Raw genomic sequence first — 14,097 nt, forward strand, 5'->3', positions numbered from 1 at the left:
AAGGAAGGAAGGAAGGAAGGAAGGAAGGAAGGAAGGAAGGAAGGAAGGAAGGAAGGAAGGAAGGAAGGAAGGAAGGAAGATTAGGTATTTGATGAAGTACATTCTTCTTTGTTGCTTATCAATATCTTCTCATGGATGAATATTTCTAAATTGGGAGGCTTGACGAGCTTGGACTCAAGGGTAATAAATTAGCCAATTGGCTCTGAATGTTCATTTAAAATAATGCACAAAATAGCAGAGAAGGTATAGAAGATGGAAAAATACTAACCCAAAATTTCAGAGAAAACTATTTGTATAAATAGCCTTACATAAATCTCAAGACAAATAAAGGACAAATGTAACAGGTCCCTAAATTCCTACTGCAAGTACTATGGGCATGAAGAACAAGTCTCTTTTTTGAGGGTGACTGTTGCTTACTCAGCTGTCCCTGACACCAAGGAAGAATGGGTAACTAAAACTGGAAGTTTGGAAGAGACTGCCCAGAGAGGATGTGTCATTGCACAACACAAAGGAAAGAACTGAGAACATGAGCACCTGTCAGGAAGTAATATAAGAACATTTGCTCCTGCTCTGTGCGGGGGGATGAGGTTAATACATTCTAAACATCCCTTTGAGCTGGGATCATCCTATCAATGCTGTGATATTGGAATCTACTAATGAGAAATTAAGGTAAAAAAATGTGATTAATTCAAGCCAAAGCAACTTACTGGAAAAGTAACTCCTAAACAAATAAACTCAGTTTCACACTTCGATGAATTAGCATGTTTAGCAGATAAGAACTTATGGGAAAATACAGTATACTCTTTTTTTTTTTTTTGTCAAGTGATTGATTTATTCCCCAAGAACATTCTGAGCAGGAGGAAAAATTATGTCAACTTTGCCAAGCATTTTTAGAAAGTGCTTTACCTCCCTTTTGCTTCCAGGAACTAAATTTTGCTCTTCTCAGGCTTCCCATGAAACTTCTGGACTGTCATTATACTGGAGCCCTTACCTGTTCTGGTTGACTGGTGATAACTGCTGCTTTTCCAGCTGTTTGATTCCAGGTACTGTGTCCAGCATGTGAGTTACTCCCCCTTGTCTTTCAAGAGAGACATTAAAATGTTTTCCTTTTACTAGGAAGATATATTCCTCGTTTCTTCTTCTACACTGTAAACTATTACCACGAAAGTTGGAGAAACTTAATAACAACTTCATAACTTATCTAAAACTTCAACTTAGGCAGAAATTGGTCCATGTTTCATAAATTTACAAGGGGACAAATAGAACAACTCTAGAACTGTTTACTCACGAGAAAGGGTTGAAAGTCAGTATTATACCATATTTCTAAGGACCTGCAGACTAAGTAATCAGCAAATGCAGCTATTGAGGAGAAACTATTATTGAATGAAGATGTTATTGCTGGAGTGTCCTATGGCTATTCAACCATACATGAAATATATAAAAATTCTCTGCTGGCAAAACTTGTGAAAATGTGAAGATGGATGGGACTGTTATTAAGAAGAAAGGTGATGGCCTTCTTACTTTTTTTTTTATGCTAGTGTATTTATTTGGGTTTTTTTGTTTGTTTTTTTTTAAGCTACCTGCAATGTTTTCCAACACTAGTTTAAAACTGAGATGAAAAGCAGCAGATCTAGAAAGGGCAAGTTCTTCCTAAACTGACTCCTTGCAGTTGGATGATAAAAGGGTCAAATGTAACTATTGCCTAATGAAATGGGAGAAAATCAAGCAGCAAATATATATTACAAGTAGCAAATAGATATTACATTAGTAAGATGTAAACAGGTCTCTCTCAAAGTTGAATGACTGCAGATGCTACAGAGAAACGTCTGAAAGCATTTGAAACCTGGAGATATAACTTGCACTGGGACTTAAAGAACTCAATCTATTATGTCTCAAAAGAAAATGGTGTTGACTAAATGGCCGTGTGTAATTCACAGGGAGAAAATGCTAATGTACTGAACAGCTCTTTAAGTTAGTGTAGAAAAAACACAACAATAACTGATGTTTCGAACCTGAGATCAGACAAAAACAAAGCCAAAACAGAAATGAGCCAATCATCTTAACAGTTTGCAGATTACAAAGGGAAGGCAGCAGTGGATTCCCCACCTCTTGAATGACTGAGGAATGGGCTGAATGGCTTACTGGAAAACACATTTTCACCAAATTAAAGTTTTAAATTCCAGTATAATATCTGGTCAAAACTTAAAGACCTGTATCTAAAAGAGAACAGTAAGTTATCTAAATATCCTTCCCAGCCTAAACTATACACTTTTGTGAAAAAAGGAAAGTTTTCCACTGAAACAGAACTTTTTGAAAATTCTAGCAAATCCAAATCTAAATCCAAATCTGGATCTGGATTCTAATGAAGAAAATGAAAGCTGATATGTGAAAACTCTTTTGTATTTTATGTCAATACAAATAAAGATTTTTCTATTGAATTTTGGAGGACATCTCTCAGGGAATACCTTCTTTCAGATGTTGAGCTCTAGGAAAGTTTGCAGTGGAGTAAGACCTGCCATTGTGCAGACAGATAAGGCTGTGTAAAGCACTGAGATAGTAGTGATACATTGAGTAGCATCAGAAGCAACAGCCACAGCAGTCTAATAGTTGTCAAACACTTAATAGGAAATATCTAACTGTAATACTTTAAATTATTCATTATTACCACAAAGACAGCCTCAGGGACAACAACAAACTAGTTCACTCTAGTCTGAAAAATTGAAATGATATATAGATATGTTTGAGTACAAGAATAATTTTTGATGAAACTGTTTCTCTGTTATCAGTACTGTCTGAAGTAAATGAATGAGTGTTATTGAACTCTCTGACACAAGCAATATCTGGCAATTCAAGTCAATGCTTTCAATTCACATTTTCATGTTCGCTTTTGAGTCTTTGGCACTCCAGAACAGAATCTACAATATTATTCAACAGGTCTCTATAGACTTTGTCCTTTCCAAAGCACTGTAGAACTAAGCTACTCTAAACACAACATAGAAGCTCACATCCAGCTAGGTTTACACATGAAATGAAAAGCTATCTGCAACACCTGAGGCTGAGCAGGAGCATAAAAGCAGAGCTCCGTTGAAGAATCAGGAATAGGGAAAAAGCTACTTACTTCCATGCTAAGATGTAAGTTAAAGCAGGACTTAGTTCAGCAACTGCCAGAGCTGTGGCTAAGACAGTCAGCTTCAAAGTTACCGTAATTTCTAGTCCCTGACAGACAAAGTACAGCAGCAGAAATAAAAGTGCAGGACCAGTTTTAGCAGCAGATGAAAATGTTAACATGAGAATGGGTGATGAAGCAAACTTCACACTGCAGATTCCTGCACTCCTCCACTGGTGTATTAATCTTGCAAGTATCTTAAATTAACATGCAGCTAGACACAGGAACCTGCCATATTGACAAAAAAGCTTCAGCATTTTGTCTTTTCTCCTGAAACCCAAAGTTTTTATTGACAGAACTCCATGGACATGAAGACATAAAATGCAAAGAGCTTTACAGTAAACACTGCTTAATGTAATATTAATACCCATGAATGACTAGTGAATGCAGAAATAATGTTTTTAACAGAATGGAAAAATTGCTTAATTACTTTATTTTAAAAAGTGCATGGTTTTTTCCTATTTCTTAATACTGCTGGGCACCTATCCCTGATCATGAAACACTAATATCAGAAAATAGCCCAGAACTGTCCTCATTAAACTGATTAAAGTGTTAAAAAAAAAACCCAAAACCAAACATTAGTACACTGGTCTAAAAGCTGCTAAGAGTATGAGCCAGATATTGTCTCAGCACTTAATATAGTTTATGGTTCCTTCTGCCTTGTTTTTCATGAGCAAGATACATAAATGTGTATGAGTGGAACTGTAGTGTGGTGCAAATACAGCTGAAGAAAAAAAGCAGGAAGAAATAAGTCAGTCCTTCCCTACAGCTGTCACAAGCCTCACTAATGCAATTACCCCTGCACACAGACCCTGTGGTGTTGGAGAGTCCATTTGACCTCACTGGAGAGCCTCCTGTCTGAACCCCAGGAACTGCTCAGCATGGGGTACATCTGCAGATAGACAGGTTTTTCTGTGGAAATACACAACTGAACTTGTAAAACATAGGGCAGGAGTCACCTGTTAGGCAAAGCCAACAGAAATTACCACTGCCATAATCCAATGGGTAATTCATTGATTCCCAAGTATCAACACAAGCTTTACAACAAGAGCACTACCTGATCAGTCAATGCACTTTTGGGTGGGGCCTACAAAGGCTGCACACCTGGTCTGTCAGTGAACGACATCATATTAATGATATTTTCTAATTTCAAAGCAAAAAACAAAACAAAACACACACAAAAAAGTTGTGCTTGGCTTATCTAAGTGAAATTAAATGTTTGATATATAATACAGAATTCAGTCTTGATTTTTAGTACCAGAAAATACTATCTGAAGAGTCACTCAAAAGTACCATCAGCACATGTCATACCTGTCCTCCAAAACTGCATTTGCTTTTCTTCTACCAGACTGAAGCTACTTTATTCAGCTGTATGAATTAATTCTTGCAGTTTTTCTCTTATTACATAGACATATATTCAAGTTTAGGCTCTTCTGTGAATAGAAGCTTTCTTTATTCCAGTGTTTCATTCCATTGTCTTCTAAGTTACAATCTCCTTATTTCACAATGTTTTAGCTTCATTGGCTGCAAATGTTAACAGAATAACTAGCCATTTGGGGGCCAACTATGAAGGCTTTAAAAAGATTTGATTAGGCAATTCATTTTAGTAATGTTATAACATGTTCACTTGACTATTTTAAATGAGTGTTGGTGCATACCCACTTTGGCAAAATACGGAGAAGTTTAATTGTGTCTCCTAAATAACAAGCTTTCAAGGGCAGAAACGTGGGCTAAGGAATACAAACAGTAGTCAAGAAACCAAAGGCCATGTTTACCTGGCAAAATTTACCACAATAGCTTTCCTGGGGTGAAGTTCAAGTCAGTATCCTGAAATCAAAGTGATTTCAAAGTGATCCTAAACAGCATCAGAGATGAACACAGATCCGTGGATCTGCTTTCTTGCATCCCTATTTTCAGCCATTCTTGCCCACTAGCTGCTCCAATAAGATGACTTCTGAACTCCCTGCTCCAGAACTAGGAGAACTAGGAGAAATGTTGTCAGGTCTCACAGACACAGCATGAACTACAACTACAGTTAGCAGTAATGCTGTGCAACTTGCATTACTATTCCATTGTCTCTGTCAAATCCCAAGCTATCTCCAGTCTCCTAAACAGAAATACTCCCAACCCTACTCCATTTTATGTGAAGACCTTTAATGTGCAGACCTCTCTGAAGTCTTATCTTTCTCCACCCTACATTATCTTATGTCTTAGATGGGAGATGGATCCATCTCCTCTGAGAGAGAATACATGTATCTTGATTTGATTCCATTAGGAGGTAGGTTAAGACTGAGACAGAAGATAACCTCAAGTCTAACAGAGATCCTTAATTACAGCTGAAAGTAAAGAGTGTAAGAGATAGAAATTTTAGAAGTTCCAAATCCCCTGTCAGGGGAATCTGTGCAAACTTTCAAAAAACTGCATTCAACTTTGTTTTGAACACTTGCAGGGATATATAATCCACAATTTCTCTGGGAAACCTGTCCCAGTGCCTCACCACCCTCAAAGCAAAGTGTTTCTTTCCTGTCTTTGCTCATCTAAACCTGCCCTCGGTCAGTTTGAAGCCTATCACTCCATGCCCTTGTCCAAAGTCCCTCACCAGCTCTCTTGTAGCACCTTTAGATACTGGAAGGTGCTCCAAGGTCCCCCAGAGCATTCTCTTCTCCCAGCTGAACAACTCTCACTCTGTTTTCATGAGAATGGAGCTCCACCCCTCTGAGCATCTTTGTGGCTCCTTTGGACTTGCTCCAGTGGAACAACTATTTTGTGCTGAGCCCCTCAGAGCTGGATGCAGATATCCAGACGGGGTCTCACCACAGTAGACCAGAGGGGAAGAACCAACCACCTTGACTTGCTGGTCATGCTTTTGATACAACCCAGGATATAGTTGTCTTTCTGGGCTGGAAACACACACTGGCAGGCCATGTTGAGTTTTTTGTCAACCAACAGCTGTGAATCATTCTTCTCAGAGCTGCTGTCAATTGACTGCCTACACAGGCTGTACTTGTGCTTGGGATGGCCCTGACCCATGTTGACTTAAGCTTGCGGAATTTCATGGGGTCCATTTCTCTTCTGCAGGCTCACTTCTCAAAATCCCTCTGAGTGACATTCCTTCTTACCAGTGTGCCGGCTGCAACACACAGCTTGGTGCTGTTGACAAACTTGCTGAGGGTGCACTCAAATTCATTGTCCATGCCACCAGCAAGATGGCACAAGATATTAAACTATGCTGCCACCATGCAACCAAATCCTTGAGACATGGATGAAAGACCCTGAAGTGGGACCCACAAAGTACCTTTTGCCACAAGAAAGAACAATGGATTTTTCTGTATTAAAAAATTTAATTTTTTTTTTTTTTGAAAAACAGTTTTAATTATTAAAGTATATTAATTCCTTTTTGTAATAAAATGTGAATAAATGATTGCAAACATTTTAATTCTTTAATAATTCTTTAATCAAAAGCTTTAACAACTCTATCTGGAAATACAAGTAATTTTTCCAGTTTGTTGATAATTTATTTTGTCTCTAGTGATTTTAAGGGAAAAGCAAGCAAGAGACTGTGAGATAATTGCAGTAGAAACTGCTCACCAACTATGATTGCCTGTAAAACTCAGTGTACTGAATGGCTGAATATCAAACCCTTTTTAGAAAAGCTGGCTGAAGAGACGTGACCATGAGGCAGTTATTTCTGAACTTATTTTTAGTGCAAACAGTGATAAAAGATGGGCTTCCAACCATAGAAGTATTTCTACTGCAAAAGGTTTATTTTAAAAGATGTGTCATTGTTCTGATTGCTCTCATTGTCATTCATTGAAATACCAAGGGCAATGCTGCCAGGATTTGAGAGTGGGCTCTTTCAGTACCGCAATTCTCAAAAGAATGAAATAAAATCTCTCACATTAAACAATAATGCTTCTACATCTAGTAATATTTAATAAATTTATTACATATTACCCTAATGCAGGTTTATACCGTTGCTCATATAAGGACACTGTACAAATTATTTGCTTGTTTTTTTGTAAATGTCTTACAGTTGAGATGATTACAAGAAATATAAGCAAAACCATGTGAGCAAACTGATAATTCAGGAGCAGTCACTTGAAGTTATACTATTTTAAACTATATTTATATTACAATGAACTGGAAATTGTTATCTTACATTAAATCATTACCAAAAATCTCTATTGAGAACATCTAAAATATTAGTGATCTCAATTTATCTCAATGTATGCACTAAAAACAAACACCCAACTTTTACTGGCAGGAATCCTACCCCATTTAAACTAATTCTTCTACAACTTCAGTGCAGCTTGGTAATTCATTAAGTCATACAGAAACATTAAGGCCACTGTGACCTGTCTTCAACAGAAATGTAAAATCAAGACTTATTATTTACAGCTTTAATGAAGCATCACTCTAATTTTTAAGTAACATCTAGGATTTCTTTTATAGAATACCTTTTAGGTGAATAAAAAGAAAGGGAAAAGATACTTTAATGGACGACTTTCAGTGTTGGCCAGTGGACAGTAAATACTGACCAGGTGCTATCCAAGCCCTTATTTACCTGACTAAAATGGCCACTATAACATGCACTCTTTCACAAGAGCAACAGAGACATCATAGATTGGAAGTGTATCTTCTTTTAAAGAATTCCACTCCTGAACAATATTTTTCTATTAAACTGCAGTAATCTCCCTTATAAGAGTAAAAGGTTGCTAAATGAATGTTGAATCTATGAAAATTTTACTAATATATTGTTTTCCAAAGCATGAAAGAACAATGTTAGTTCTATTGCATGTGTCACTACAGAGCGGAGGATCTGCATGGTGAGATCCCAAACATAGCAGAAATGTAATTAAAATCTCTGGTTGTTGTGAGCTCTCAAAGTAGTGCTATAAATATACTGTAGTAAACTCAGTTCCATCTGCAAGGTTAGGTCTCACTAACAACCTCACAAATGCAGACAGATACGAAACTAACTTGCCAAATGAACAACTGCATCCCAAAGAGCAAGGTCAAATATTGTTTCAGCTTTTAAATTAATATTGTATAAGCTGTGTCTTCCTTTGAACTTGGGTTTTGTATTCTACAGAAATACGCTACCTACAGCTTTTAGGAAACCTGATAATCAAGCATGAAAGTTCAGTAACTGCTTTATGTATTTTAGACTACTTTCCTACAGAGATTGGAGATTTTCCTTGAACATTGATGACTACATCTATTTTCTGGAATTATTATACATTTAACTAAAGTCTCTGTATTATTTCACGTGCTTCTTGTGATTTATGATTCAATAATCAAAAAGCATAGCTGAGTATATGCAAAACAACAGAAAACTCACATCAACATTCCTTGATGCTGCAAATCACTTGCTATGTAAACTAGACTTCCACTGATCAGCATTCCGGAAAGTGGCTCATTTATTTTAATTGTAACTTTCATTAATGTACTTCTTTAAAACATTATTGCCTACATAGAGTTAAGATATTTATTCAAGGACCTATGATAAATTTCCCATTTCTTGCTATATCACTATTATTTTTCTTAGACTCCTACATATAATGCCACTAATTACTTAAACAGAAAGGAAGACTAGAAAAGTTCAATCAACAAGTAGACAAGAGATCTCAAGTCCAACAAAGGAAAAAAAATAAAAATTAAGAGTAGCTACATAAAATAGCATCAGCCATACACTTCCAGTCACATCTTGCTGTAGAAGGGTTAAAATACCATCGGAACCAAATGCATTTTTAAATTAACAAGCTGCTCCTGGGCATAAACATGTACACTGGTTTATTGCAAACAAACGGGTGTACCTGCAGAGACACGGGGACAGTCTGGCAGCATGGACTCCACTGATGTGTCCAGGGGCTCGGAGCTGGATACCCAGTTACAGCAGTTCTGTAAGAGCAGGCAGGCAATTCTTGGTATAATCAAAAAACTCAGAGCAAAAATAAATACAGATGTTGTAAGTGAAGACAATGATCACATCAAAATACTCAAGCTAATTCATACAGCAATCACAATAACAACTGGACACTACACTACACTAAATGACACTTACTGATGATGAAATACTGTAATTTCATACTAAGTAAGTAAGAACATTCAGCAGATTTGTAATGTGCTTAAGTATTAAGTTTTTTAAGTGCTACTTTGAGTGCCAGTGGATTTCAGTAGGTGCTTGGACCAACTAGTGCCTGAACTACACACTCCAGGTTTTAAGATTTTCTGAGCTGGTGTTAATATAAACAGGTGCTTCTATGAACACTGAGCCTATTTGTTTGCTAACAGTAAGAAATCAGAATTTTTCAGGGTGTTTTGATGGGTGAACACTGTGGAAAGAACATCTGGGAAAATATGAAACAACATATTTTAACTAAACAGGAACCATCAAGATAGCAGATTAATATTCAAATAATTGGAAATACAGCTGAGATGAATATATGTGAACATTAAAAGAAGGCAAATTCTGGGGAATTATATTCAGGAAGCCTTTGCATTTACCTTTCATTCCTGAACCTCTGAGTAGGATGAATTTACCATGAATTTTCTAAATGTTTTGCTACAAATGCTATCTATTCATAGTAGTCTATAAATTGAAGTATTAAATAAAATGCTTTCAATAAAATATGATGAAACAACACCAAATCTACTGAACTGAAGATTTAATTATAAAGCAACTACATTTTTAATAAGATTACCAGCTGAACAAGATCTACATTGCCTGCTCTATTAAAAATCTGAGTTTTTCCTTTCTGACAACCAGATTAACTTATTTAAGTGGAAAAGGTAAAAAAACCCCACAACTTTTTGGAAAGACCCAATCAATTTTCAGACAGATTTCTAAAAAAATAATACCATTAGTTCATGATAGTAAAAATGGACGAATTCTCTTCTGGTAAACAGCATGTATTGTGTATTTGTAGATGCTTGCTGCCCTAGTTGTGCACCGTGGAGTCTATCCTCACTGTGGAAAGATCCTTGACTGGTAGATCAAGTATCTTATTGTATTTCCTTAATTCATTCCGTCTGGAAGAAGATGTCAGCTGTGTTGCAGTGAGGAGAGAATTTCAAAGACTTCAGTCCCCACCAATAAAGGGCGAGGAATGGCTTTTGAATAGATTTGTCAAGGCAACCCTACTGTTCTGGGACCAGGGAGAGCAGGGACAACATAAAGGAAGGGTTGCTGTATGAGATTAGAAAGTGAAGTTCACAAAGCATGGCAGATTTTTGTAAGAAACACTAGATCAATGAAACTATTGAACTCAATGGAAAAAGAAAAAAACAAACACACTATCCAGTAATATAACATATTTAGTAAAACATTGTTAAAATGGAAGTATTTCATGAAGGTTTTAAGGTTTAGAGTAGTAAAGCATTATAATTTTATGATTTGCATGTGTAATTTTAATTAACAGCTGAATGTGAAATTGCAAATGTAAGGTGGTAGAAATTACAAAAGAAGTAGAATTTTTATGAAGTATTACAATCATTTGAAATAAGTAAAATTAATATTAACTACTGATAGAACACTACATCAGAGAGCTGGAGATAATACAGAAGATTAGCACACAATTAACTAGCTTTTATATACAATGTGACACTTGCCTGTAAGAAATAAGTATTCTCGAAAGCAGTGTCAAGATATGTAAATGGATGATTTGTTTTATCATTCATCACAGCTCCTAATAAATTCAAAAATCATGACATCTATAGGTACTAAAAATAGGCCACCAGTGATACAGGAGAGATAGCTCCAATGAAGAATTACTTTATTTTAACAATTCATTCTTTCAATGACAGCAATTAGCCCTACAGACAGGCAGCGATTAGGTGTATATTTTAATTATTATTCATTTTACCACTAGCCTTAAACCTGATTAAAGTAAGAGATATCCAGGTGATATGCTAGTCTTAATACCACTCAGCCACATTTCACATATGTAAAATTCTTCTTTCTTATAGGAGATTTTTAATGCTAATGTAAGTTATGACACTCCATCCACTTTTTAGGCCATTAATCATTTAACTTATTCTTTAACATCTACTTTCTGCAAATGAAATTAAAGGTAATGCACTTTTCTTATTCAGACTAAATGCTTAAAGAAAAATGGAGTTGTCAGATTCAAATTACAGGATTTAAAATTTCAGTTTTACTACATAGCACATATTTTAAGGTTTTGATTTCCCATAAAGAAAATGGGGATTTCTCTGACAGAGCCTGTAAGGGTTACCATTCTTTATATTTTTAACTCTTAAGTCAGAGCTGTCAGGCTGCATCCCAGGTGTTCCCACCAGTGTGGCCTATAAAACTTTAAGGTTAAGTCAGGAATAGGCACTGTATACACTAAGTTTCACTAAATTCATGAGAAAAAGTCAAGTATCACAAAAGTTCGGGATGTGACTAGTTTAAATTCACTTTGTGCACCTATTGTTTTAAGTGTTCTGCCATGGGAATGCAGAAAACAGAGATGAGCTTGATGTGGTGAGGGAGACACTCATAAACAGTAGTTTAGCTGGTCTCACTCTAAAAACGTGATTTTTAAATTCTCAGCAATCCCATACCTAAGTATAAGAGCTTCCGAGTGCTACAGGAGTAATTACATATCAAAAAGCTGCTGAGAGAAAGGATATTTTGCCAGTTGTGCAAATCATCAAACTGAGTCAAGAAGAGCTTAAAGGGGATTTTCCACCACTGCCAGATCAAACCAGCAGCACAGGGTGCACCCAGGACTTTGCTGGAGGTTATCAGGCACTGCATGGGCTGCCTTGGCACGTCTCTATTTTGCTGAGCATCATGAAGAAACACTGGACTTCGTGCTTAGTATTTTGACTGCTAGCTGGTTTTAATCTTGGTTATTTTTGTGGCTGGTATGGATACATGATTTCCACTCTTCTGTATTATGCTGTCTTTCACACCCAGACATGCTTATTCAGCCATATACAGATGTATATACTCAAAATTATTTTTAAGAAAAGGCCTTACCTCTCGCATCCACTCTCGAATAGTTTTCCCAACTTCTTGATGCCACACATTGTGAACTGAGTCTGTCAACGCCACAGCAGTTACCCTATTCTTTACTTCTGCCTCTCGTTGAATCATCTGTTAAAAAAGATTGTATTTGAATTAATTCCTTTTATTGAAAAGTCTGCTTAGTCAGAGATAATGATCTTAAATTTAAAAAGAAACAGCAATACAGATTCAATACTTGACTTCACTTGTTTTAAAGTTTATACAATTCTTAACAGGTTCAAAAAAAGAGAAACACCTAATATTTTTGATAAAAAAATAATACTAACTTTTAACTGACTGAACTATTCAGTCCTATTATTTTCCATGTGGCTTGACAATTCTAGGATTAAAGGTATCATAGTGAAAAAATGGAAGATTCCCTGAGGACACCTTTTACAAGCTTCTCCAAGTTCCTATTTCAGTTCTTCAGGGAAGCTGGTACCTGTGGTTCACTGTAAGGTTCTCATGACTATCATCTACTAATTTTCAGTAGATTGCTGTAGTTTTTCTGATGTACAATCTCACTTTGACTTGTATAGGTTTTTTCTTTTTCTATCCAATTTAGCTATCTTGCACGCTCACCATGGTCCCAAAATTCTTCTCTCTTCTCTCTTATTCATATGCTTACTCAGCTAACACCAAAGCCTCTCAACATTTTTATAATATTAAAGAGCCTCTGTTGCTGCAAATGACAGTATGACTAAATAATATCAGTTCTAAAACAAATTAAATGATTGCTGCAAGTAACACAAGCAAACTGACAAAGATGTTGTGGAATTCAGCACTACTATGCAAGATAAAAGGTACTGGGAAAGAATAGCTTGATATCAAAGAGAGACAAAAAGGTTTTAATCTCCTGACATGAGTGATCCTAATTTGTAACACTGGATCAAAGAAAGCATAATAAATTATACTTATAAAACCAGCATTTCAGAACTGGTGTCATTATCACTGTGTATGCTGCAATAAAGTTAATGGTTTTTTAAGCTTCCCTTTGTATAAATGTAACACATACCACATTTCTAAAATCAGGTATTCTTTCTTCACGCTCTAGTAACTGCTTATCAGTACACAGGCTGCACCTCTGAACCCACTCTCCATGTCCTTGCCATAAGAATGACTCCCAAAAACCTACCAGAAGATAAGTTTTTTGAAAGAGACAGTATCTAAAAACAAGACCTGTCAGCCACACACACCTAATTCACTTTAAACCCTGCTGTACATTGAATAAGTGTTTTAAACACACCTTATGCACTAATATTCCTGTTCCAGTGCATTCTAGCACTCATTTGGCTGCACTGTCTTCCACAAAACACTGTGATTAAACTGGCAAAGGTGCAAAAATATCACTGTCCCTGAAGCCCACATACCTACCAATTACTCAGAGTTATTACATGCTGGGTGAAGTTTCAAATCATCACCAGCTCAGAGTATTCCAGCATGACTTCCTCCATGAAGGGCTGGTATTCAGAAGCACTTCTAATGACCAGCAAAGATAAAAAATATGCTCTGCTTTGGAAAAGCAGTTTTTTCTCAAGCTACTGTGTCCCATGTTTCTGTTTCGAAAACTAGCCACCCAGTTCATCTTAGAACATCACCTTTTTCTTCAAATCACAAGAAAATACAAAGGTGCAGTTCCCTTTTTCTTTTCCAGACCTAGCTCAGGTTTGCTATTCTCAATTTCCCTATGCACATGTAAGAACTGGCAGCCATTGATCACCATTTCTTTCTACTCTTTCTTCATATAGTACATACAGTCTTTGCTTTTCAGATCATATATGATATATAGGAAATAATATGCAATACCCAACATGCTCCTGGTGCTTGCCATTCAGCTTTGTGGATGCCTGCAGAATCGTATTCTCTTCACAAAGATCAGCAAAGTGACTGAGGCTGACAATGTGATGTTTTTTGA

The 14,097-nt window shown here is 36.3% G+C and overlaps 1 protein-coding gene across 7 annotated transcripts in view; it reads right to left on the bottom strand.

Moving 5' to 3' along the window:
* FAM172A (family with sequence similarity 172 member A) overlaps nt 1-14,097 on the bottom strand; it is a 259,299-nt gene that overhangs the window by 59,437 nt on the left and 185,765 nt on the right. For 6 of the 7 annotated variants that reach the window (XM_015652648.1, XM_033520478.1, XM_015652647.2 and 3 more), the window contains 2 exons: nt 12,156-12,272; nt 8,983-9,067 (listed from right to left, as the gene is read on the bottom strand). In XM_015652648.1, coding sequence (XP_015508134.1) covers nt 8,983-9,067; nt 12,156-12,272 — 202 coding nt within the window. Of the gene's footprint in view, nt 1-991; nt 1,079-8,982; nt 9,068-12,155; nt 12,273-14,097 lie in introns of those variants that run through there. The other variant, XM_015652652.3, reaches the window with a different exon arrangement.

The sequence above is a fragment of the Parus major genome, chromosome Z, assembly GCF_001522545.3.
Source record: "Parus major isolate Abel chromosome Z, Parus_major1.1, whole genome shotgun sequence".
Classification (NCBI taxonomy): domain Eukaryota; kingdom Metazoa; phylum Chordata; class Aves; order Passeriformes; family Paridae; genus Parus; species Parus major.